At 40.1% G+C, this 27426-nt stretch overlaps 1 protein-coding gene across 1 annotated transcript; it reads right to left on the bottom strand.

The window, feature by feature from the left end:
* Positions 1 to 1103: 1103 nt before the first annotated feature.
* Positions 1104 to 26859, bottom strand: LOC138600635 (endophilin-A1-like). Its single transcript, XM_069672098.1, has 9 exons — positions 26613 to 26859; positions 10436 to 10504; positions 9090 to 9162; positions 8861 to 9004; positions 7899 to 8032; positions 7517 to 7675; positions 6965 to 7068; positions 6739 to 6869; positions 1104 to 6620 (listed from the first exon to the last, which is right to left on the bottom strand). Exons 1-9 carry the CDS (start codon positions 26655 to 26657, stop codon positions 6424 to 6426), a joined length of 1056 nt encoding a protein of 351 aa, XP_069528199.1. The 5' UTR covers positions 26658 to 26859; the 3' UTR covers positions 1104 to 6423.
* Between the last annotated feature and the right edge of the window lie 567 nt (positions 26860 to 27426).

The raw sequence follows: 27426 nt of genomic DNA, 5'->3' as shown, positions 1-27426 counted from the left end.
GACTAACAGTAAACATTATATGCATGGAGGTTTATCACTGTGTATATTTATATTTTAGGCAAACTAAAGTGTTTCCGGTACTTCCCTATCTCTATGTGTCAAACTTGACAGAGGGTCAAAAACAAGTGAAACGTTCCCGTGGCGTGTGTGAAAAGTGGGTCAAACCGTTTGTTGCATTTAATTGCCCTCAAAAATACACGAGTTTTTATTTCCAAAGCCCACATGCGGAATCAGAATCAGATTTAATGCTCAAGCACACGGAATTTGACTCGTATTTTCATTAACCGGCCATCGAATTTATGAAGTTTTGATCAGCACAGTTATTATGTTTCAATACATAAATTAGCTAGAATTCTTTCCTATCGAGTCTATCAATAATGTATACGGATTTCGGAGATGTAATTAAATTTAAGATATCTTTCTACTGGCTTATGCACCAAGTTGATGCATCAGTTTCAGAGGGACTGAAATGTATAACTAACTTGGTAAGTAAATCATTTGCTTATTCTAAGCAAATGCGAACTGCCAACTCTACCTTTCAGCACGTTTGACTTTATATATACAAAACAAGAAACAGGGATAAAAATGGCATTGCATTGGGTCAATTTTGTTTTATTTGTAGACAAAAAGACCGTTTTTCGCGCGAAAACAGAGGAAACTATAAAGTCGACTTTCCTAGAAGTACCTGAACGCATCAATGTTGATGCGTAAAAGGAGGGAAACGGCAGCAAGGAGGGAAACATGTCTCTACAGCGCTACCAGCGGCCATTTTGGCTCATTTTACACACAGTAGAGGCTGTTTGTAATTTAATCTTATTTAAAAACCGATCATATTTTTTTAAATATAAAATCTTAAAGATTGAACAACAAGGCAGCTTTTGTAATAAAAAACACTACAACTGTATCTAATTGATAAAGTGTGATATGATATTAAAAGACAAAAATTACTCTTAAGAATTAAGTAACAGTACATGTGAAATTTCAAAATAAACGTCATGGAATTTTGATGATGAGATTGAGATGTGAGCTGGTTGATGCAGTTCCAACACTCTGTCTCTCTCTCTCTCTGTGAAGAACAGAATGGAGTCTTGTTGTCTACAGTGTATATTTATAGTGTTAGTTCTTTATTGTCATTACATTGTAGTTCATCTTCACAACAAGCAGTTATACATACAGTGGTCTTAGATAATATCATCGTCCAATACGAGGAGAGCAACAGTTAGAGTTAGTATCACAGCTAGGTTTTATCATTGACCACTCCCCCCACACCCCAAATAAACCCCTCCCCCCGTCCTCTATCCCTTCATCTCCCCTCCTCCACATCATACATCAATGTATTGACAATCCTCAAAATACGCCACAGGTGCCGAACCAATAAACAGGATGCGGGCATAAATAAATAAATAAATAAATAACCAAATGAATACTTACAATACATTAAATAAATAGCAACAAGGTGTGTATATACTCACATACACACATGAAGCTCACCAGCAGACACCAGGGTCCATAGGCATAGGGGCTATTTTATACAGCCTAAAGGCATACAGTATCATGTAAAACAGCCACAGGTCAGACATTGGCCACATTTTAACATCCTGAAAATCCAGTCAATATTGTAGTTTGTGTTTTTAAAACAAAGCGGCCCTGACAGCAGAAGTAATCTCTGTTTAAATTAAACCTAAGTGGGCAGGGCTTTATATACAACTGTTTTTTAGCACAAAAAGTTAGCTAAACCAGCACATTATATTTAACAAAAGAGGAACAAAGTATAAATTACAATCTGTGTTTCTACTGTATTCAGAATGTTAAGCACATTAATTCACACCAAACTATCTGTTGTAATAAATGACAAAATACATGACATGTTAATGAACTTAATCCCGGCTTCCAATCTTTATGCTAAGCTAAGCTAAGCTAACCCGCTGCTAGCTCTAGCCTAATATTTTTTGTACAGGCATGAGTGGTATCAATCTATTCATCTAACTCTCAGCAAAAAAAGGTGTTTGTCTATTTCCCAAAATATTGAACTATTCTTCCAACCACTGAATTATTTCTATTACCTCTTGACAAAGCCATACTGGCTGTTTCAAGTCTTTATGCTAAGCTAGCTTTACAGTAAATGTACAGATAATAAAGTTGTACCAATTTTCTTGTGTAATGCTCAGCAAAGACTACTTAGACCATGAGCCTCTTGTCCTTAAAAAGAGTTGTAAGATAAAGCCAGATTTCCTAGAAATCAATGAGATTATTTCTGCTTTCCGAGCTGCTACGTTGAAAAGATAAAAAGACTTGAGACCTGAAGCTTCAGTCTTTGGGTTTGGTTTGGAGTATGATCAGGCATCTATGGGCAATATTAAAAGTAAACTCAGGCAGACAACGGGGCCGAGGTCTGACCCTCATTCAGGCGAAAAGGGAAAATGGAGTGTAACACTGTACAAGTCCCTCATTGAGGTTAGAATACGTGTCGCCATAGAGGGCAAATCAGCACAAAAAAAAAAAACAAGACAAAAGCAACAAAACAATTCAGATGTTGAAGGTGCAAAATAAATAAGAAAGTCAAAAAGGTCATAAAGCACTTTGTAATTTGAAGAGGAAAGCTAAACAGATGCAGCCTTACCAAGTCCAAAGAAATAAACAATTAAAACATTCATTAAAGAATAGAAAACGAAGAGTCTAAGGCTCACTGCAGCGTGAGAAAAAGCCAGCAGGACAAATTTTTCTTCTGTTTTTTTGCACAACCATCTCAAACAGCAGACATAAAGCAGTTCAGTTGCATGCAGCTCACAGACTTTCCACAGGCGGACCGAGAAAATCAGGATTCAGACTCAGAACACGGACAAAAACGGAGAAAATCAAAGAAAAACACAGAACACAGTTGTATTTCAAATCCCCGTTTTTTACAACAACCTGTAACAGCTACAGAAAAGCATGTCGATGGCAGAGAGACAAGGGAGCGACTTCTACCTCGTGTTATTTTGTTTGTGATAGTGTTGTTGCTGTTGTTGTCACATATGTGCTTTGGCAATGGAAGAGATGTGTTAGTTCTAAAGCTCTTTAGATAGACAGATTAATAGATTGATAGATTAGTTGATTTGACGGTTACACATTTGACAAGTTTCCCTCACAGCCATCTCTGCCTCTTATTGAAACATTACATTTGATTGTTAGCTCAACATTTATTGCCTATAAAATGTTTATTGACCAAATACTTGTCTCTGCTGCCAACCTGCTAAATTATTACTCGTCAATTTACTTGTGAAGAACCTGCACAAATCGACCCATTTCATGGCCCTCACCTACAGCTTAAAAAACACAAGTAACGCATCTTAGACAACCATCTCACTGCTAATTCTTTTGATAAAGGACTTTTAAAATTAGCCAAACAGCTACACTAGCCTGACACTTTGACATCACTACAGAGTTTAGTTGTGATGGAATACTTTCAGAATACAAAAGTTAAGCACCTGCGCATTTTTAAACTTTTACTTCAAAGTGTTCTGGTTAGCGACGTCTGGAACATTAGCATTAGCCATGCTAGCACAGATTCCTGCCATTGTTTGACGAAGTAATAAATAATGCTTTGGTAGACACACCCTTTGAATTTTAATTAATATTACATCATTAATTAAGAGTTAAGACTTGAGTTTTTGAGAATGTTAGTGTGGTTAATGAGAGCAAGAGTTCTGTCAAGGTGATTGACTTTAGCTTCCCATGTGAACCACAGCAGAGAAGACCTGGATACAGCAGAGGTTCTATATCAGATTTCTGACATTATTCAGTTTTTTTTTTTTATGTACAATGGAGTTGATATAAACCCAGCACCATACTGAATGCCCGTTCCATAAGTAAAAATTATAACAGTGAGTTCTTCAGTCTTATGTTGTTTTGAAAGGATATCCTAACAATGTTAGAACATTTCCATCACTGTTGGTCATGAATCAAATAGAGTAATCTGTCTAGTTGTATGTGAAACTCCCTTCAGCTTGTCTGGAAGCTAGCTACAGGGTGAATTATTGGAAAACCAATGAAGATAAATAATGTGGACCTTCTTCATAAGGTGTTTGTCAGAGTAGACTCCCTAATTCTGCCTCATAAAGAATGCTGCTGATACACACACATAGCTACAGTACTTTGGTGGAGTAACACTTAGCCACTGAACAAGTCCCACTTTAGGACTTACCACCAATACTGGCTGCTTATTAATCTAAAAGTGACTGTAATATGAGACTACATGCCAGGGAATATTTACAAGACAGGATATCTGAAGGGGTCCTGATTGTTTAAGAACCCACCCGGATGTTTGTAAGGTTCAGATCCATTCTTAGAAAATCCAAAATGACACCAAGGTTCTACAACGTTCAAAGGTTTCCTAAATGTAACGGAGTGTTTTTAGAAGGTTACCAGGATTCTGGAATGATCCAATGTTTGTAGATCATTCCGTGGACAAGTAATCTGTCAGAGTTCCTAAACTTGTTACAGATACAGTTGTTGCAATCTTGGAAGCCATCATCTGAAGAAGAACGAGCCTCTTGGTGCAAAGGCAAATATTTTAGGCTCCCGAGATAACTGGTATCTGATATGCGGGCCAAGACTTCCTCTGTTTGCTGGTCACTGTTTACATTCCAACTAGCTATCTGGGAATCCATCAGCTCACATGATGATGTTTAGAGAAATTAATACAAAGCAAAATCTTCATTAGACGACACCTGATGGGTCCCAAAATTAATTTTGGCCAACAGGTCTGCCTCTGGTCTTCTCTACATTGATAGTTACCATGACAGCAACCAAAGCCTGTTCAAACGTGGTCAATGTGACTCCAGCTCCAAATGATGACCAAAACTCTTGCTTCATTCATAAGCATATGAATATATTCATAGAGATCAAAGTTAGTGTAATATTGGAACTGAAGAATTCTACCAAGACTGTTGAAATCTCTGTAGAACTGAACATGTTCTGAGAGGTATACAATGCTGCCAAGATTCTAAAATGCTCAAAAGATTCTCGGACATACAGAGCTGGAGATGTTCTGAAGGTTCCAGAATTCTGTCAGCACCCTGGAATGTATGAAGAGTTAATGAAACTGGAAAAAAGATGGATACTCTATAAGGAGGATGTTCTGTTGCCTGACTGACACACTGAGCGTTACCATTTGTGCATGTTGTAGAAAGAAGAGGAAATTTAGAACGGCCAACACGGTTCACGCAGTCTTGCATGCAAAAGCCACAAATAGGACGAATCAACAAGCATCTACTCCACACAGTACGCACAAAACACTGTGACCAGGTAACTTAGAGTACACAGAGAAAAAACCAAGCGTGTTGTCTCTATGCACAGTGTAAAAACGCATGACTCATTTGTTAAAACAACCTGTTAAAAAGTTGTGGTAATACAACTGGCCCGTGCTGGTTGTGTTAGCATATCGCTGCTGTCAAGTAGATCATCCCCAACCTTTCCTTTTCAACACTTTACCTGAAATGTTTAATGACGTAATGAACATGTTGTCTGACCCCCAAACCTTTTAAATCTGCTAAAATTCCCATTATAGGTTTTTTTAAAAACAAGTGAGGGAAAAATCTACTTATTGTAGTTACTGCTTTATTCCAAAGATGCAACTTTGAAAACTAAATTTCACTGGTGTTTCATCACTGCAATTTTTGAATTGGCCAGTTCATGCAAACAGCCACCAAGTGGAGATTCTATGCAGAGTCTGAGAAAAAGGACTCCTCAAAAACTCTCTGGATCATGAGTTAGAGGTCTGTGTACAGTATGAAGCCATGCTAAAAGGCAGTGCTAGCCAAGGAGGGAAGGAACAGAGTAAGAAAGTGCTGAGAAAACCAGGGGCTTAAGAAGAGCACAGGAAGGCAAGTCAAGGTAGTAAAGACAGAAGTACTTAGAGAGAAAGACAGCAAGGAACTTAAGAAGAAGACAGTATTACCAAAAAGCTGTCAGGCAGTTTAACTGTCGAGCAGGAATTTGTGCTGGCTTGATCATAGTAGAGTAAGAACAGGTCGAAACGCACAGACAGATACATACATGCACGTACATATACACCGTGCCTTATTCGTAAGTCTCCAAAGCCGCATTGGGATACAGCGCTGCCCGCTGGCTGAGCGGAGCACTACTGAGTGAGCACTGTGCTGTAAAACATCATCATCTCTTGGTCTTCTCCTCTCTCAATCCCTCTCTTCTGCATCTTTCACGCTTAAATCCTCCTCTCCTGGAATCACTGTCATACATCCCCGTCTTATCCGACTCGTCTCTGTCTCCTTCGCAGTCATTTCAGTCTGTTTTGTGAAAGCGGAATCGCACAGAAGCACAGAAGAAGAAGTAGAAGAAGGGCGTGGTTTGTTGTTACGCAAATACAGGCTGTTTCTGGGATGTCTCGATTGGTCGGGGAAAAGGTCAGGTCATTGGCGGTACCTAATGAGGGAGCGGCACCAGAATATCCACGTAGTTGATGGGGAAGAAGCCTGACTGGCCGTTGATCATGCCCTCGTACCAGTTGTCATCAATCTGGTTGGTCAGGGTGATGACGTCGCCTTCTTTGAAGCCCAACTCGCCTTCGTTCTCTGGTTCGAAGTCGTAGAGTGCTCGACAACATGGCTGGTCCATGGGAGCTGTGGTGGGACAAACATATCAGCATTAGAACGGTTTTATTCAAACAGGACTAGTGAATGAAGTGATAGGACCACTCGTGTCTCTTTCACCAACCCCGGTTACAGTCCCATCCTGTACCTGGTGATCTGCCGGGCGATTTGGCAGAGTGTATCCCCCCGTTGTGGCTCTCGCTGGGGGGCAGCAGCTCCAGGGTCATTCTGGGTTTGGGACTGTACTCCTTCCTGGGTTTACTGGACACTTCTTTTATCCTGGACGAAGGCCAGACACAAAAAAGGTTTATCGAGCCACATCAGTCTATTTCTATTCGTTTATTTTTACCACAGGTAGGCAGATGGATCAATACCTGTCCTCCATCTTGCTGGAGAGTTGTTGGAGGATTTCTGCAGAGCGGCTGTGGTACTCCAACTGAGCTTGAACCAACGCTGCCAGCTGGCTCACCTGCTCTATCTGCAACACACACACACACACATTTTTTTTTCCTGCACACGCTCTGTTCTGTACCGTGCTGGGCCTGAGTCTGGCTTGGCACAGCAAGGCACAGGGTTGCTGCCCTTTGTTTTTCCATTGCAGTTTTAAACATACTGGGATCCCGTCGAGAACTGTTTGTGCAACTAAAGCAACAGAGGGACCATGTCAACATCAACAACAGACACGGTAAAAGTACATGAAGAAAAATCTGGTACAAATGTGCAGTTTCAAGTGGCTTTAAGCTTTGACAGTGACACAATCCAAAATGCAACAAAGCTCCAAATTGATGTTGCACTGCTCAAAGCGTTTCAAACTTGCGTAGACCATATCTATTTTTGTTCAAAGACCAGCAGGAGCAAATAAAGACCCAAGAAGACATTTAATTGGTCAATTGAGATGAGACATAAAAAGATCAGACTGTCCTTACATCGCTCTCCAGCAGGTTAAACATGCTCTGCTCTGCGATCTCTTTGCTCTCGTCGAACTTCTCCAGCGCCTGTTTGATCTCATCATCTTGGACTTTCCCCTGACGCTTCTTCTTGTAATCAAAGTCCAGACGGCGGCCCTCCATTTTCTTCAAATGGTGCTGAAGCGGAGAAAAGACAGGAGAGTTTAAGGATACAGAATATAAATCTAATCAAACACAGACATCATTTATGACGCATTAAGATTTCTAATACATCTAAAATGTTTAACCATTTGATGGGAATCTGAAGTTTCCATTACTGTTTCCATTTTCCTGATTTACTGCAGATCAATGTTATTGGATGAGCTTTAAACTGGGAGCTCATAACAGGTGTTTTGTTCACCTGTATCTCTTTGAGGTCTTTGTCGTGGAGGTTCTGCAGAGGGTCAATAAAGTTCTGTTTGACTTCCATGTCCAGAGCGTCCTTCACCTCCCCGAGCTCCTTCATCGCCTCACTGGCATCGATCAGCGCCAAACCTGGAACGACGGGATGAAGGGGAAATGGCCAGGTCACAAAAGTGTGTAGGATAGTTGGGGAAATTTTGAGAAAACAAAAGCTTGTCCCAAACAGGAACAGGCAACAGATAGTGTAAAGAGGAATTATGGTATTTGGTGAAATTGCTCCAGCAGATTGCTTCAGCCAGCAGCCAAAAGAGGCTGTAATGGCTGCAACTCAATCCTTGGTGGAAAATGGCCCTGATCAAAGCATGTCAAGTAAAAGTTCTTGTTGTTTCCACTGACAGGCTCAAATTGTTATTTTAGGTGTCTGACAACATTACAGAAAGGATCCCTACAGAGATAGACCTTTTTGCTACAGATGATTTTTGTAGCCACAAAAAGCTGCATTGTCACTCTCTTTAAAATCACCAGACAAAAACAGTCATTTTTAGGAGTTACTGGTCTATTGTTGACTCAATCAGTCAAGTTTTTTGTGCACTTGTGTGTTACAAAAATATTGTGTTGGTTCTGAACTAACCATTTAAAATGCCAAATTCAGACAACAACACAAACAAGCTAACCGGTTAAGAAAGCATTAGAACAGCAACTCACGTGCTTACGGTAAAATAATTTTTCAATGAAGTCTGGTGGCTTTGAAGAGAACAATTTAGCTAACAGTTGTATATGGTAAAAAAATATCTTGCATTCACAAAAAGGTCTATCTCTGGAGGGTTCCTTTCTGTAATGCTGTCAAACACTCCCTGGACCAGCAGCTAAGTAAACTTTGCAGCTATACATTACCCCCATAACAAGTGTACACTCCAAGCAATATTTAGCTAGCTAAAACTCATGAACATTCCCACTTACCAAAGCTGGACTCCTCCCCTAACTCCCGTCCAAACTTCAACATGGCGTCCCCCAGGATGGTCTCTGCCTGTGTGTAACCAGGTCCCTTTTCCTGCCCGCGGATCTTCGACATGGTATTGATCATACTCAGCTTGGCTCTGGATGCTGCAGGGAGGCAAAGGTTAGATGATATGCTATTTTGGGCGACATGTTGTGGCATTTGGTCGCAGTTTAAATGTGTGTTTTATACCTGGATTAGGTTGTAGGTACTCTGTGGTTCTGGTCATGATGTCCAACACTGCTCTGCTGGTGACGTCCACCTTCTGCAGAGGAAAACACATCAGGAAACTTTTCAGAGATATGAAACGTTGACTTGTTTATCAAGTATTAAATCTTGATATAACTGTACATCTAAAGAGTAGCCTACTCTTGTATAAAAGGGACAAACAACAAACAACTTCAGCTGTTGGAAGAATATTTTGACCTTTTGGGAAATAAAATCAATTAACTTTCTGGTGGAGAAAGTAATGTTTGTTACATATAAAGCTACAGAGAGTAGTCTGTTAGCTTAGCTTAGCATAGCATTAAGACTGAAAATAGATGAATTTACTTTCTGGTGGAGAATTGGATGATAGGATTGATACCATTCTCAAGTGGTTGTTACACATAAAGCTACAGCGAGCAGCTGGTTAGCTTAGCTTAGCATAAAGACTGGAAATAGGTGAATTTCTGTATAATTTGACAGTGTTTCCCTCTAACTTCTGTATGCACCTCTATACCTCACTGGTACCATTCCCATATGTCTGTTACACATAAAGCTACAGCCAGCTGCCGGTTAGCTTAGCTTAGCTTAGCTTAGCATAAAGACTGGAAATAGCTGAATTTCTGTATAATTTGACAGTGTTTCCCTCTGACTTCTATAGCTTACTGATACCATTCACATATGTCAATAACACAAAACTACAGCCAGCAGCTGCTAAGCTTAGCTTAACTTAGCATAAAGGCTGGAAATAGCTGAATTTCTGTATAATTTAACAGTGTTTCCCCTCTAACTTCTATATGCATTTCTTTACCTTACTGATACCATTCCCATAGGTCTGTTACACATAAAGCTACAGCCAGCAGCTGGTTAGCTTAGCTTAGCATAAAGACTGGAAATAGCTGAATTTCTGTATAATTTGACAGTGTTTCCCTCTAACTTCTGTATGCACTTCTATAGCTCACGAACAGTCCTGTTTGTCTGCTGCCTGGGTAATAGTGTAATATTGAATCTGTTTGATGGGCGTTAGCTATGCTAGGCTATGCTAACTCGACTTTGTATTTAAACTGCAACATGTGAGAGTGGAATCAATATTCTCACCCAAGTCTCTGCCAAAAAGTGACCTTTTCTTGATTAAAAGCAGCTTCCCTAAGCTAGCCATGCTAACAGTGTGACACCTGAACAATCCCTCAGGCCTTTTAGACAGAATAAAACATTGTCATTTTCTTTGACAGAATTGTAACAGTGTGCGTAGAAATTGGACGAAAACCAAGCAGGGTTCGTCATTGCAAGAGTGTTTTTTTGTTGATTTGCAGTAGAGAGATGAATAGATTTACCTTTTCCATTTCTTTGAAGTCATCGTCTAGCTTGGTTCCTTCCGCCCCTCCAACCTTCTCACTGACTTTCTGTTACAAGAAACACAAAGACACAAAGAAACTGTCATGAAATACTTTAAAATCTTAAACCCAACCTGAGAATAAAGATCTACTAGCTTTATAGTTGTAATGGAGAGGAAACTGTGCTGCAAGATGAACGCGAAAACAGACCGAGCTGTTGAAGTGCAAGACAGAAAAAGGGGAGAAGGCAGAAACTGAAGCTGGATTTATGACATTTACTTTGTAGAAAACAAGTCCTGCTTTCTGAGTTTTAACCTTTAAATTCTCACTTTTATAGTTCAAGTTGATAAAATATATCAAAGTGAAATAGCGACACTTTATTCTTCTTCATTTTGGCCTCTGAAGGAAACAAACGAGCAGCTTGGATTCTCTGACAGCCTCTTCATCCGCGTACAATAAAAACTTCTTCACTGAAGGCTGGTTCCCTCTCACAGACAAGTTTTTACTGTGATCCTTTAAAGTTTTTATACCAACACATTAAAAGGAGTTCAGAAAGACAGCTCATTTTCATATTCATACTGATTTAACTCTGTTCTTGTATTATTGTTAATGAATAATTGAACATATTATGATGTAAAGGTGATTTCTGCTGATACCCCGCTGTGCCTCTTTTTTTTGCATACATAATATATCAGACTGCTGCACTGCAGGACTTTACACATCCAGTGGAAGCCATGTTGGATTTCTGCTCCTCTATGAACAATCTTTTTTACTTCCAACATTTATTATCAGTGTCATTATTACTGTTTTGTTCTTTATGTTATGTTATTGTTGTATATATATTTTAGTACATTTTTATCTTTATGTTAATTCCAGTGTGTTTGAATCCTTCTCTTAATCATATTAATTGCTTTTACTTTTATTTACCTTTAAACTGTCAGAACTTTGTGTCAAATTATCTCCCGTTTTCTGATTTTTACGACCTTTAATCAATCTGTCTTCTTGTTTTCATAATGCTCTGTTGTCTGTCTTTTAAATGTGTTTGTAATTGACTCGATATCATTGTGAATGAGGGTTGCCCGTCAATGATCTCTCAAAAGATTCACTTGCATTATATGCAAAGTTCATTATTAAATATTCCCTAAAAGTTCACGGTTTGACGAATATTGTCAGTTGAATCTTTGCACTTTTTTTGTAGGCGTGTCATTGCACACAGAGCAACAAAGGAGCAACAGCTTGGCAGCTTGTAACCGTTAGAAACTGTGACAAAAACCAGCAAACTAACTGTGACTGAAGCAGAGAAACATGATAGAAACAGAAAGCAGTGTGGCTCCTGTCTGCTCCGACTCTCTCTGCTCCGGCGATGCTGTTGAACTAAAACCTTATATATACCTCGTATGATTCCTTATATTTGAATGTGAGGAATAAAACCTGACTGACGCGTCTTCATTCTCTTTGCGATGGCAGAAAATGCTGCAGAGTGACACCTCTTGCTTTCTAATAGCCTCAGGTCGCAGGAAGGAGGAGGGAGGAGCAGAGTGGGATTTTCCACAATCGTGACTCGCGTCATTAGACACCCACGAATCTGGGGGCCACACACACACACAAATACACAGCATGTACCCGTATATAAATACATTCAGCTCGAAGAGAGGGAGAAAAACACACTTATGTAAATCCACACTTTGGAAATAAGCTGCATGAGATACAATTTTAATATAAACTACACCGAATTGTGTATAATTTTTTAGCATAAAATAACGACTCTTTTTGTTATTTCTTTTTATGTCACAAGGGTTGAAATGTTGCTGATCCAACATATGCTCCCATGTATCATCTCACGACCCCTCAAATTTATCTGACAACCCTTAAAGTGGCCCCGACCCCTATGTTGGGAACCCCTGGAGACTTAGCTAACAAGCTAAACTGTATCAAACAGTGGCTCACCCTGAAGCAGTTGCAATAATAAAACTATTCCAACATTCATGCATCACGATTACAATCTATGATATCAGCCACAAGGGCCCGTTTTAGTCAGTGCTTTTACTTTGAAAGGTACATTTTAAGGATTATAATTGTGTTATTTCAATGCAGGTGTTTTTTTTTTATATGGAAGCCCTTCATGTTTCTGCTCTCTAAAGCAGATGTCGCACGTTTTATTCATCAAACCAGGCAAACATGAAGGTGAACATGTGTTTATGTAACAGCTTACACACCTGAGCACCAACTGTGTGTGTGTATGTGTGTGTGTGTGTGTTTGTTAGAAAGGACGAGCTTCAATAAAAGTTGTTCTGATGAAGGAAAAGAAAGAGACAGATGGATGAGAGTGAGAGAGAGAGGGGAGAGAAAAAAAAAGGTGTGAGCTAAAGTATAAAAACAATACAAAAAGCAGCACAGGAGTGAAAGCGAGAAGGACGCACAGATGATGAGGAAGATGCAGTTGCCATGGAGACAGGGATCCGACCGGGTGCTCTCGTGTTTCCAGGAAGCACACACACACACACATACATACACATGAACGTGTCTGTGAGGAACATTGAGTCTGGTAGCAGAGAGGTGTACCGGCACACTGTTACATAACTCGCTGTCTCTCTCTGTACAGTATTGTCTCCTGTTTCTCTTCCACTGTCTCCTCACGCCGTATCTGACGTCACTTTGTCCCTGTTAGTGACCACATTTTAAAATTCACATGACGTCTAAACCCTCCTTCTTTACACATAAAAACATTGTATTCTGTGCAGGTATTTAGGCTATTTAAAACTCATAAAAAGTAACATGAATATTCAGTGTGAGAAAGATAAAGCCAGATGCTAACAGCTCTGTGAAGATGTACTTTCCTACTCTTTTGGGTACCTACTGCTAACAAGCTAGCTTTGAATTCTTTATGTCAGTCTTTAAGTGATGAATGTTGGGTTTTCTTTCAGAACATACAGTTATATATGTACGTTTTTTAATTCATGATAAGAATATTCAACTAAAAACATGCCACATTGCACTCCACAGCCAAGCTAGCAGCTCTGTGGTACTCTTAGCTTAATGCTAACTTAATTATTCTTGGTTATTTAGTGCCTACAATTACTGTTTCATACTTACACAGATGTATTAAAGGTTTTCTTTCTGACCATATAGTTATATACGATACATTTGGAGTTCAGCTCTGTGAGACACAGTGGTACTCTACGCTAAATGCTAACTTTCTATATTTTTGGTTAGGCCTATGTAGTGCCTCTAATTACTGTGTTATATTTAAATTGATGCAGGTATGTACGGTTTTCTTTTTGCCTATATACTTTATGTTAAATTTAGTGTTTAAGGTGAGGATAAATAACTAAAAACACATATTCTGTTAACACCTTATTCTACAGCTAAGCTAGCAGCTCTGTGAGTCACTGTGGTCCTCTTCGCTAAATGCTAACTTGATGATTTTGGGTTAAGTAGAGCCTTTCATTAATGTGTCATACTTAAATTGATGCATTTAAGGTTTCTTTCTGCCAATATACATTTAAATTTGGTGTTTAAGATGAGAATATTTAACTAAAAACATGTTTTCTGTCAACATCTTATAGCTCCAAGCTAGGAGCTCTGTAAGGCACAGTAGCTAAATGCTTTTTGGTTATGGATTGCCTCTTATTAATGTGTCATACTTAAATTGATGCATTTAAGGTTTCTTTCTGCCAATATACATTTAAATTTGGTGTTTAAGATGAGAATATTTAACTAAAAACATGTTTTCTGTCAACATCTTATAGCTCCAAGCTAGGAGCTCTGTAAGGCACAGTAGCTAAATGCTTTTTGGTTATGGATTGCCTCTTATTAATGTGTCATACTTAAATTGATATAAGTAGTATTTGGTGTTTAAGATTAGAATACTGAAATGGAGACAACTCTTAACATTTCACTCTACAGCCAGGCTAGCAGCTCTGTGAAGCACGGAGGTACTTTTAGCTAAATGCTAACTGCTGAGCTATCTGATTTAGGTTATGTTGTACCTCTAAGTAGTGTCTCATCTCAGTGTTAAAATGCTGTATGTTCTGTTTGCTTTATGGCTATACACATGCAACAGTAACATTTAATAGCAGTTCTTCTAGGCTGCCTATTTGTTTGAGGTAAATGCTAACATCAGCAAGCTAGCATGTTCAAAGAGAAAGCACACTGATCAAGTGTGCCAAATTATCTGTTAGCAGCTTCTGTTTGCAGTAAACCCAGGCTGTGTTACTTTGAAACTGAAGAAAACTTAAAAATATTATAATTGTAGGGCAGGTTTTGCAGCTTTAAGAAGCATCACTTTGGTTTTATGGTTGAATTTTTGTGTTAAATTGCACTATTCAGCTCACTCAGGTTTCTTTTCTCCTTAAAGAAACAGAAAATCATTTTACTTTAAGTAATCACAGAAAAGACTCAAAATGGACCCATGGGTGCTTGGCAGGGTAAGTCATTTCACAGACACCAACCCGCCACACACACACACTTACATTCAGCAAGTAGAAGCAACCACCTTTAAGATCAGTGAGGCATTAAAAAATCCATCTGTTCTCCATCTCTCTCCTCCTCCACAGTTGCCTGTTTCTTTCTTTTGTTTCTACGACTCCCACTCCGTCGGCCCTGTTTTCTCCAACCTCCTCCATCCCTTCATCTCAATCCTTCATCTCCCCGCCTCGTTTCTTCTCTCTGCCTCCGTCCTCCTCTTTAATATTCAGGCCCCACTTTTTCGCTGAGTCACTCCCGGTGAAATTAGCTTAATTACACGGCTGTCCTTACAAGTGGCTGACAGTGGAGGGCCAAAGGTCAGAGGTCACAGTGCCCTGACAGCAGATGGAGCTGATATCCCTCCTCACCGGCTGACATTAATCTTGTGTGGAGGAGAATTAGCCGATCAGAGGGAGAAATAAAAGCCGGGGAGGAGAGCTTGGCAGCCGGAGTCGGTTCATCTATCAGTCTGAACGGCTGCCAAAACACTCAGACGCCATCTTGGAATAAAAGGCTGGATTGATGGCCGGCTCATCCAAAGTGTACCATGTCTGTGTTTGGGGGAAAAATGCTCCACTATTTTTATTTTAAGCTTTTTGCAGCTGTATTAAGGTACACTGTGATGTTTCGAGGTCTTCTTAAGGGTCTGTTTTAAGACATCCTTTAGCATCTGCTGCTAGGTAGCATGTAGCGCCTCCTTCAATGTACCCTTTAAGATATACTTCATGGTCTTTTCTTTTTCCTTCCCAGTAGTTGTTCAATTTAAAAAGGTCTGGTTTCAGCATATATCGGTTGACACACAGGTAATCAGTGAATTGATCTTATTGGTCTACAACCCACGTATTGGTTTGGATTTAGGCTGAACATCTTCGTGATAACAAACACGGTTGTGTCCATTTGTGGCTCAGTTGTGGTTTTTGGGACAATCTTTGTTGTGTTTGCCTTTCTGTGGTAGAAAGTTGACTTTTCTGACTGGGTGTAACTTTGGAAAGCTGAATCATCACAAAGTAGGAGGGAGGTGAAGAGGCGATGCTTTTTGCTGTTCTTGCTTTTTGCTGTTCTTGCCTTTTGGTTTCATCACCGTCTGTGTGGAGCTGAATTTAATTAAGACAAATGGGAAGAATCTCTATGCAAGCAGCTGAAAAACTATCTTCAGTGCATCTTAAACATGATTCAGATTCTCTGAGAAGAACCTGAATTGTGCTCAGCTTCCTAGCCGGCGATTATTTTATAACAGAAGGTGTCAAATCTTTGTTTTCCAGCCAGCAGGTTTCTACACACGGTCCATTTTTACAGCAGCAGGAACGGTTATATCATCAGGAAAAATTATGCAAGATGAGCACGACTAGAAACCCAAACAGCAATTCTTCTTTGCAGCTTTATGAAGCGGAGGAATTATGATCTGTCTCCTCACTAGTTCGAGATAAAAAGTGAGACGCAGCAGCTGTTTAATTACAGAAGGTGAGAGAGTTACAGCAGGTCAGCCGTGTTTTAAAAGTCTGCCGTCTAGGGATTTGAAAATGGCAGATAGTAGAACGCTAGGCTTAAACAGAGTAAAGGTCTGGGTTTTAAAAGAAAAACATCTTAAAGTAGACGTATCCTTTCTCTGTTCTGCAATCTGAACTATCAGACAGACTCACAAAATCTGATCCTAAAACCTCTTTGAGTTGTGATCAGAATCTACGCTGCTTCTAGGTGGATCAAACAGACGATGAGACTGATCTCTCTCTGAACCAGACGGGACAGGAATCATCAGATCAGGAGACTGAAGTGAGGAGGACGAGGAGGAAGAAGGAACAAAAGAGGGGGGGTGAGGTCTGAATAAGAAATGATCATTTGTGGAAAAGAGGGTACGAGGATGGATGGATGGATGAGCGGAAGAAAAAGACATGGAGGATAAATACAGTAGAAGAAGAAAACAAGCGTACAGTTTAATGTGTTGCATTATGATTCCTGCAGGTTTGAGAGCTCTGCAGACGCATTATAATTCTCAGGAGGCGACGGTTAGATTCCAGCGTGAAGCCTCCGACCAGCTGCAGTGCAGCAGCTCGGAGATAAACACTCACACCTCAGCAACACTCGTGCATTATTAACAACAACAACAAAAACAGTAGCAGCAGTAGAAGAAGAAGAGGCCAGGCCTTTGAATCTTTTGTTGTATGATCCTGATTCATAAAGAGTGTCAGTCTTGAGTTGCCCTTTGGAATCTGCTTTGATGTGCCCTTAGGGGTCTGTTTTAAGGTACCCTTCAACATCTGTCTCAAGGTACCTTCTAGCCGGTTTTGAGGTATCCTAATGGCCTTGGCGTCTGTCTTAAGAAACCCTAAGCTTTTTAAGGTACATTTTAGTACCTGACTGAAGAACCCTTTAAGGTCTGTTTTAAATAAGCCCTTGGTGTCAGTTCTGTGGTACCCTTTAGCATCTATTTCGAGGTACCCGTAAATGTTTGTTTAAGATACCCTTAAGCGTCTGTTCTAAGAAACCCTTTAGCCTCTGTTTTGATGTACCCTTCTATGACCCTAAAGTATCTGTTTAGCCCTGTTTCAAAGTACCCTAAACAGTCTGTTTAAGATACCCTTTAGAGTCTATCTTAAGAAACCCTTAGCGACCTTTTCAAGGTAGAAGAGAGTGGGGAAGGCAAACAGCAAAGGGCTGGGGGTGGGAGTCGAAACCTGGGCCACCCCTTTAGGGACTGATCCTCTGTATGTGGGAGCATGATTTAGCCGCTGAGCTTAACCGTCACACCTTAAGGTCTGTCTTAAGGTACCTTTTTAGTTTCAAGGTGCCCATGTGGTTTTTTTTAACTACCATTTTACACCTGATTCAAGGTACCTGATAGCCTCCAATTGAGGTAACCTTACAGGTCTGTTTTAAGGTATCCTTGTTGGTCTGTTTCAAGTGTTATTTAGCCTCTGTGTCGATCCCATAAGGGTCTCCTTTAAGGCTCCCTTTAACATCTGTTTCAATGACCTTTTAGCCCCGTGTTGAGGTGAACCTTAAGGGTTTCTTATATGTTAAATGGTAAATGGTAAATGGACTGTACTTATATAGCGCTTTTCTAGTCTTTGCGACCACTCAAAGCTGCTTTTACACTACATATCACATTCACCCATTCACACACACATTCATACACTGATGGCAGAGGCTGCTACGTAAAGTGCCTGTCTGTCAATCAGTTATCACATTCATACCTGTTGGCTATGCCACCGAGAGCAATTTTGGGGTTCAAGGACACTTCGACATGTAGCCTTAGGGAGCTGGTGGGGATCGAAGCTCTGACCTTCCGATTGAAGGACAACCAACTCTACCACTGAGCTACAGCCGCTACAGGTTGTCTTTTAGATCTGTTTTAAGGTACCTTTAGCCTTTCTTTTCAGGTCTGTTTGATTCCTTTTAAACTTGTTGTTAACGTAAAATGGTCAAATGGTCAAATGGTAGACAAATATCAATAATTGTTGTTCTCCCGGCTGATAGTCCTGCATTGTTGGACCACTCCAATGCCCCCAAATTGTCACCCTTAGTGGACGGTATTGATTTTTCTTACACTTCCCCAGACTTCCCACATGCTTAAGATTTTTTAACAAGGTGAACTTAGCCCAAACGTTACTCTAAACCAGTTTCTGCAGTTGAATGTGATTAAAATAAATGACACCCATAACCAAAGGCCTGTGATCAGAGTGAGTGGTGTTTTCATTAGTTTCAGCCCTTCAGATGCTTCTGTGGGAGTGAATGTTGATGCAAAATCAATTCCTGATCAATAACTGGTCGATACGCAACAAGGAGCTATTCCTGTTTATGTGTTCAACGCCATGGATCAATACAGAGAGAGGAGAAGACACAAAAAGCATCTCGTCTTTACAAAATAAAAGCCCTGGTGGTTTGATTCTGGCAACAGGCCTCAGTGGCTTTGAGTTACATCGAGTGTTTGTGAGATGGTACAAAGATGAATTACATAACAAGGGTCACTCGCTCGTACTGTAACACACACTCACACACACAATAAAAGGATGTCACGTTACACACAGAGACTCGGAATTGGGAGAGAGACCGGAAACAAGGCGAGAGAGTGAAGAGAAGAAGAAGAGTTGGAGAGAGATGAAGAAAAATATAATTGAGATGCAGACAAAGAAACGAGAACACATCAAAGTGTCTCTCAGACTGAATGCTTTTCTCTGTTCATCTGTATTCACATCATATTACAGAGGATGTTCCAGCCTGTCAGGAGAGTCCCTACTCTTCACAGGCTGTGTGTGTGTGTGTGTGTGTGTTTTTCAAACAGATGAAGACCTGCTGCTTTGAAAGGAGAGAAAAAATCCTGTGGTTTTTTAACTAAATTGGAGACATCAGGGAAACTTCTTACGGGAGCTCCACAGGGCCAACAGAGTGAGGAATTAACCACATATATAATGTTACAATCTGACGCTTTATAATGCGAATAAATAGGTTTGTCTTCTTTTTTCTGCTGGAAGCATTTGATGTTTATCGCAATGCGTTGATTGACTCTTGCTGTCATTAGCTAGTATAATGTAGCTGACTGCAAAGTAAAGCCGGAGATGGCTGCCACGCACACCCTGCAGCTGTTTGGAGCCTCGGCTGTGCAAACCCTCTAAAGTTAACACTACGGGTACGTGAGATGCAGTCTGCACATGAACAGTAGGGGCGGTGTAGAGGCAGAGGGAATGTGACAGGGTCAACACAGCAGCAGGCAGAAAGTTCTTAAGACAAGCTGATAGACCAAGTCCACAATTATCCACATCTGTATGATGTGTCATTGCCGCTGCACAGAGACAAACATGCCTGTCAAACAGCTGAGGACAGATAAGTTCTGTTTTAGAAGTTGTCGTGGAAACCTGCAAAACTAAATGGAAACAAGTCCGGGACCGTTACATCCGTGCACGGAGGAACAAGTTGGAGAGACGGTGCGGGGACGGTACAGATGGTGTGCACAGTAACCTCCTCGAGTGTCTCCATGTCTGTTGTTTACATCCCGCACATACGGTAGTTGCATACGGCCTGAGCTTTCTGGTGTGCCCTCTAGAGGTATCCTCCAGTAACACGTGTAGTGCAGAGACAAGTATGTAAACAATTACATTCATGAGGCAGACGGTTGTGTTCAAGTATATCTCTGGCCTGAGTCTGCAAGTATGTGGGCGCACATTGCCGCATTAGATGTATTTATACAGGATTAGGTTTGATGCAAACAAGCTTCTTTAAGACAGCAATGCAAAAACAATTAGTATATAATAAGCTGTTTATACTTCATGCAGTTTTACGGTCTGTTTATGGTTAGAGGCTGTTCTCTGCCCCAGTATACGCTGGCTTTATCAGACACTCAACAACGTTATAAGACGACTTTTTCCGAACACGAGAGTTTCGCCCTGCAGGGCTCCAGTTCAGGATTGATGAGGTAATAAAAAAAGTCCCAACAAAGACACACACACTGTTAGTGAGGGAGGCTGTAATGTAGGAAGCTGCAGAGAGGAGCAGAGACAGAGAGTGTGGGAGGGGAGAGAGAGAGATTGATGGTGGAACATTAGCATGTAGCAACATGTTGGCTACGTCTTCATAACAACAAAAACAAAGGAGGAAAAAAACAACAAGACAGAAAGAGGCAAAGAAAAACAACTCTCAGGACACACACACACACACACACACACACACACACACACATACACACACACTCTCTGACCTCTCTGATATCTATAGACACAACCCTGTCAGCATCAATGTGTCATTTAGCTGCCAAACTGTACTTTTATTTTGAAAGGGTGGCAAAGGGTCACAGGCAATATATTTTTTTATGAAGAATAAGTAAAGAAGTAAAAAATAAAAAACTGACCTGAAACTAGCTAAATAATGTCCTGAATACCTGCACTCGGAAGATATCATACTGGTACATTAGCTTCATGCTAATTATCTCAATTTTTAACACTCTTAAATCAGCAACAGGGTTAAAACTGGTTATAACTAATGTGTCTAAAAACATTCGACACGTCCCTGAAGGTGTTTTAACCCTGATTTAATGCCGTTTTGCTCGTGGATACTAGCGTTTTCAAGCCATACAACCAGAGCTAAATGCTAATTAGCTATACTTAGCTAGTATGTGGTAAAGACTTAAATCACACCCCAAAAAATCCCATGGAGCTTAAAGATACAGCAGGTTATTGGAGTGTTAACTGCTAGTTAGCTAACTAGCTTAACTTTCTAGCTAAAGGCTAATATGGCTAGCTTGAACTTGAAGCTAAGCTACCATATGCTAAAATGTAATTTTGGCTATTAGAGAAGGCTAAAAACAGCTAATCAGACAATTTATTTATCATGTTTGCAATTAATCTTTAATATTGTATTTTATAATAATATATTTTATTTTATTCAATACTTTAATATGTCTTTGTTTTGCTTTCAGAGCTGAATTTCCCACATTGAAAAATATACAGATGAGTCCAAACTGAGAATTTAAAGTGATTTTTGGTTAATTTAATGAAGTTTTTAAAAAGAAAAAAACATCATATTCTTAAATTTCAGTTCAGCTTTTTTGCTTAATAAATGAATCTTTAAAAACCAATAAAATAACTGATGAAAGGAAAAAAATAATCAGAGTTTGAGCTCATTTTTTATGGATTAATCTTCAAACAACTCCAACAGTCAAATCCTGCTTTTATATTTATGTTTGACTCATGATAATCCAATATATATATATTTGATAAAATTAGAACATTTTGGACTTTTATTATCTAAACCACATTTTCTCCAGAGACTTTTATTTTGGAAACATTTTCTTCGCAGGACTTTAACTTGTATCTGAGTATTTTCACAGTGCACTTCATTAAAGGATTCTGAGTCATTGCTAATATAAGAATAAATATATTATTAATACTATTTTATATTTTTATATTTTACAGTTTAATAAATCTTCCCTGTCCTGATTTCCTCCTGCTGTGTGTCAGCCAGCAGGATCTGTGCTCATAGCTTCAGTCTTTCATTGATTTAGAAAGGAGGGTGTGAATGTGATGTCATCAACACTAAAGCAGATGACAGTGAGGAGGTCAAAGGTTGAGGAGAGCAGAGGTAATAAATCTGATAAAACACCTGAAACTAAAGGACGGAGGAGGAACACAGACACGCTGCTGCTCCGTCACGTGCCCTCAAGGTTGATCAATTATTGAGCGAGCCAACCAGAGCGCAGTGTGTGTGTGTGTGTGTGTGTGTGTGTGTGTGTGTGTGTGTGTGCGTTTGCATCACGCCTGCTCTCTCTTCACACGTGTGTGGTTGCCACAGCAACACCGTCCCCCCTAAACGGAGAGAGGTGTGTGTTTGATCAGAAAGCAACAGAGAACGACAGACACGACCCTTTTCTCTTCTTTTGTATTAGTCCCTTTCAAAATAAAAGCAGACTGTTTATATCCTGTCTGATTAATGGACAATAAATCATCACATTTTTAAACAATCTTTATATTTTTGTGTAAATTTCCTGTCAATGATGAGGAAGGGGATTTGGATTTAAGAGACTGAAGCTTTGTTTATTTTTTTGATTTCCTCTCTTATGTTTTATTTCGTCTCTCTGCTCCTTCTTCCTCTCGCTGATCTCTCTTCTCTTCCTGTTCGTCTGAGCATTGATCTCTCTCTTTCTCTCTTGATCTCTTCTTATCTCTCCCTCATGTTTTATTCAGCCAGGTGGACTGAGGTGTCCCGTTTCCTGGCAGCGGTGGCAGCGGTGGTGGCAGCGGAGGCCATCTTGGTTCAGGGCACTGTGACTGAACAGTCGGCTTCACGCTGCCAGCACTTACTCATCTCCACTTTTTATGATCCATCTGTTAAATCATGAGATGCACATGTATGAACACACATGCTGAGACGTGTCCTAGATTCACGTCTCAGTGGACAGGAAGTTCATATCAAATTTTTATGTAGAATTCACATTCAGGACCCGTTCCTCGCGTCTGATTGGCTGAGTCAGCTCCAACAGCTACCGACTTTCATCTTAAAGAAAATCCAAATAAAAACATTAATCCTGGTTTAATAACAAGATTAAAATGTGACGGATTCTTTCAAAGCACAAACAGGAAGTGAGAACAGTCCAATCAGAGTAAAAGCTTTGTTTCAGAGTTTGTGCCTGCTGGTTTGTAGCCATTAAAGGTTGTTCTTCTGATACCAATACCAGAATCAGAAAAGCCTGTTTTAAGAGATTAAATAAACTCCAGGAGAGAACCTTTACTTCATAATGTTTCTCTACCTTTCAAGTTAAAGGTTTGCGTCTTTCTTCAGTTGTTATGTTTCTTACCGTGTTACATTTTTAACCTGTAATTACTCTGTGAGAGTAACCTGTGATTATCACAGCCGAATCCGGGTCAGACTTTGATTCTCAGCCAGAGAAACGCAGACGGATGCTGTGGACGCATAAACAGACTGATTCTCTTTCTCTCCTGGTTTCCAGAGTTACCGCTCTCTGACGTCTCGTGCCTTCTGACGCCCCCTCTCTCCCCGCAAATGTCTGCTGTTGATTCACAGATCTATTTCAGGGCCTCGCTCCCCGCCCGCTCGCCATCACACTACTGACAGAGATGCCGCCACCTCACATCAGCCATGTGATTCTTTATTAAGATTCAATGATCTCTGCGGCTCCTGTGGGACACGTGTCTGCTGTGCTTACATTGTGAACACAAAAAGGCAGAATGTAGATGTACAACCTGATCAGTAACTGAACATGATCCACGTCTGTCTCCATCTCTTCGTCTTCGTCATCATCATTGTCTTTGCTCCCGTCATTTCGATCGCCTGGCATCAGGTCAGAAAACTCTGAGCTGTCTTAAATGAGTCTTTTTCTCATCTTAAAGTTCAGATTTAACCAAACACAAGTTTTTAGCCTTGGCTCGAACAAACAGTGAAGTTCAACGACGCAAACATTGTCAACAGCCAATAGGAGCGCTCTCTGCAGCAGCAAACAGGGCAGATAGTAAACATGGAGAGGACTCCTGATGTCACTGTGTGTGAACTGAATGAGAAGACACAGTCGGATGCTCGCTTGCTGTTAGCACACGGTGTTAGCATAGCAAGTGTTACCTCCCGTGGAACATAACTAGTAAAAGAAGGAAATGCCTGACTAGCATCCTGCTAGCTCGTAATGTTAACACAGCTAACGTTACAAACCAATTCTCAGTGGGACAGCTGTGGCCAAAAGCTGCTTCATTTTCTGCTCCATTGTTTGTTTGTCTTCTTTGTACTTTCCACCAGGTGCATGATGGGAAATAAACTCAGCAGGAATCTAGATGTAGCCTTGAAAATAGATGTGAGACACCCAGTGTTTGTGAAATCATGAAATCTCTTTAGATGTGAGAGAGAGTCAGACATTAGTCTGAGTCTAGTGTTTAAGCAGGAAGCGTCAGAACAAAGCATTGCAACATGTCGGCGGCCTATGCAACTCCATCGCGTCCTTAAACTCGTAAAGTCGGGGAGCATTTTAACCTCAACGCTGCAATGAAACGGATCGCCTGCAGGATATGGAAAGAGGACCTTGGTTATCACGGGAGTACGTCGGTCATGTGCGAGTGTCTGAAGAGAAGGCAAGATGGAGTTGTGTTCTTGCTTTGATGTATTTTTTCTAAATTTTTTCTTATAATAAAATAACAGTTTTGTTTGTGCTGGTTTAACTGACTGACTGTTTCAGCTTGAAAGTTGGGATGATTTCATTTGTATCTCTGCATGGGACTTTCTAACTTCCTGCTGCTGTGACGAGTTAAATCCTGAATAAAGATTCTTCTTCTTATGTTTCATTATTTTATCAGTTACAGTTTCACACTTCATGTCGTCTCTGCAGCCATCTGAGCCCTCAGGATGCTCCGTCTCTGCTGCTGCTGGACTTTTATTTTCCTACTTCCTGTTCCTGTTCTGGCTGCAGTGACCCAGTTTCCCCCTCAGGGATCGATAAACATCATCTCCTCTCTTCATCAGCATCGCTTCCTCTGTGCAGGAATCTGTCCTGATGACTGGATCAGAGACAGAGGCAGTGTTGATCTGGTTCCTTTCACAGCGTTTGATGACGTCAGTGAATCTCTCGGGGTCACATGACTCTTTCATTGACAGAAGAGTGGAGGGTACAGCAGACATTAGATTGATCTGTATAGAGCTTGTTTTTGCTGCTCTATTGAAGCTCAAAACAACAAGGAATAATTCTAATCCACAAACTCTAATCAAAGAGTTGAGCCACTTCCTGTTTTTGTCTTTAACTCAAATGATGATGCATTCAGGGGTGTAAAAGCGGCATGTGTCTTTTAAACAAGTTTATAATAAAGAAAAACTTTCATTCTCCTGCCGTGGAAAGTTTACAAAGTTCAGGATCACTGATCTTTCATTTTGGCTCAAAGTACAAAGATGATATTTTGTAAGAGCAGACTTCTCCAACGTGGCTGACAAAAAAGACGAAATGGATAGACAAATGAAAAGACAAAAAGAGGGGTGTACAGAAGATGGAGGGATGTTCAGATTAATTATTAAAGAAGATTAGGGGATGATGGAGGGATGACTACTGAGGAAAGTAGTCATCCTTCCAGAGATTTCCTCCAATGAAGGAAAAGACAGATGAAAGGCTGGTTAGAAAAATTTGGATGAAAGGATAAATGAATGAAAGACAAAAAAGAGATTGAAAGAAGATGGATGAGGATTGGAGGCATCATAAAGAGAGACAGAGGGACGATGAATGGATTCATGTATTTTATCAAAATACAGCGATAGAGATGAAAGGATGGATGGATGATGGAAGGATGTTTATAAGGATGATATGGAAGATGGAGAGGTGGACGATGGAGGGATGACTACAGAGGAAGAAGATGAAGGACTGGGTTAAAGAATGAAAGAAAACATGATAAAAAAAAGGAGTAAGGAAAAGGAGATATGGATAGAGAAGCATGAAGGAATATCTTGAAAGGGTTGGAATGATGGAGGGACGACAACAGGGGAAAAGGAAGATGAAGGACTGGTTATGTTGGAAACAAGATGAAGGGATGAAAGAAATCAAAAAAGACAAGAGAAAGATGTAAAGATGGAGGGATGTTTTTCGACAATCACAGGGGAAGATGAAGGGATGAAGGAGGGAAGTTAGACGGATGTAAAGATGGAGGGAATTCCCTGTTGCGTGGAGCAACAGCCAATCAGCTCTCCAGGCACACACGCGCACATACACACACTTTCAACTCTATTACGTAATATCACATCCCTACGTGTGTGTGAGAGAGAGGGGGGTATACCCTGCTTCTGAATGCACACCCACACGAAAACACCGCGAGAAAACAGCCTGTGTTATGTCCACACATCGCTTTGGTGTTAGGGCAAAAACACTTCAAACTGATTTCTGTTTTCCAGTTTAAAATCCGCTTTTAACAGCAACAAATTCACTTTTTTTTTTTTTTTTTTTAAACCGGACCATTTTTGATTCACAAATCGAACGTTACTCTTTTGATTCGAATGAACGAGGCGTTCGAATTCGAATACGGAGCTTTAAAAGGGACAACAAACATAATTTAACGTAATTCTTGAAACATATTCACGTTTTTTTATTGATATGGATAACTAATTAACGTTTTTATCGCTAAAATATCACCGAGCATATGATGTTTACTTCACAGCTGTTCCTTCTCATATCCATGTAACGGTCTCCCTACACAATAAGAGCATAAAAAAGCTGTTAAAATGAGAGACACTGCAAGTTTCTTCTTACCTGGGTGGCTTTATGGAACTGCTTTTTCAACCCCGCGACAGACATCACTTCGGTTGCGGGAAAAAACGGAAATATATGCTAAATATGATTTTTTAAAAATACTGTAGGTTGCTGGAAGTAAACAAGACCGAGCGAGAGCCAAAAAATGGCGGTAAATCCCCCGGTTAACGGTCGCCAGACGTCGATATTGTCCGTTTATTTTGGTTGAATTGGTGGTGGGATCGGCAGGCGATGATTGCCAGACCAAACCCAGCTGGATCTATTTTCAGTTTGACTGAGAGAGAGAGAGAGAAAGAGAGATAGAGAGAGAGTGAGAGAGAGAGAGAGAGATCGTCTATTGCTAAAATGGATATTCAATTAAAAGATTCAAAGATCTTTTGGAAAAGATTTTTTGGCCGGAAAGTTTGTTAAAATTAACAATCTTATCACAATATGATAAATATGGAAAACAACATCGATTAATTAAATATAAACAATGTCAAAGTACGGATTATTGAATTGATATTTGCAAATATTTCAACATTATATTACAAAAACAAAAAAAAGTTTTGTGTATTTGTATGTGTTTCTTGTTTCCAATAGAAAAGAAAAGAAAAGACTTAGGCTAATAATTGTATTGTGTGTCCCTCAGTGTGTACACCTACAGTACAATCGGTTCACACTATCATTTAGTTTTGGGAAGTGTGATAGCCTTTTAACAAACCTAATTTACTAAAGTATCACTTTAAGTAAAAACAACTCCAGTGTCTGCAGCCTGTAGGCGCATCAGGGGAATCAAGGAAGTGTTGGAAGTGTTTACATAAGTAGCTTTAGG

Source organism: Semicossyphus pulcher, unplaced genomic scaffold (genome assembly GCF_022749685.1).
Source record: "Semicossyphus pulcher isolate SPU_LCO1_2020_fin unplaced genomic scaffold, fSemPul1.0.p SCAF_21, whole genome shotgun sequence".
Classification (NCBI taxonomy): Eukaryota; Metazoa; Chordata; class Actinopteri; order Labriformes; family Labridae; genus Semicossyphus; species Semicossyphus pulcher.
Note: the sequence above shows the minus strand (reverse complement) of the source record. Positions and strands in the feature narration are given on the sequence as shown.

Bases quoted from the DNA above. Each gene is read 5' to 3' on its own strand.
- LOC138600635 (XM_069672098.1), bottom strand. From the start codon at position 26,657: ATGTCTGTCGCGGGGTTGAAAAAGCAGTTCCATAAAGCCACCCAG. The intron at 7,069-7,516 runs GTAAGGACAGTC...TGTGTGTTGCAG, and splicing joins TTAACCTGCTGGAGAGCGAT to ATAGAGCAGGTGAGCCAGCT. The intron at 6,621-6,738 runs GTACAGGATGGG...GTCCCACCACAG, and splicing joins ATCGCCCGGCAGATCACCAG to CTCCCATGGACCAGCCATGT.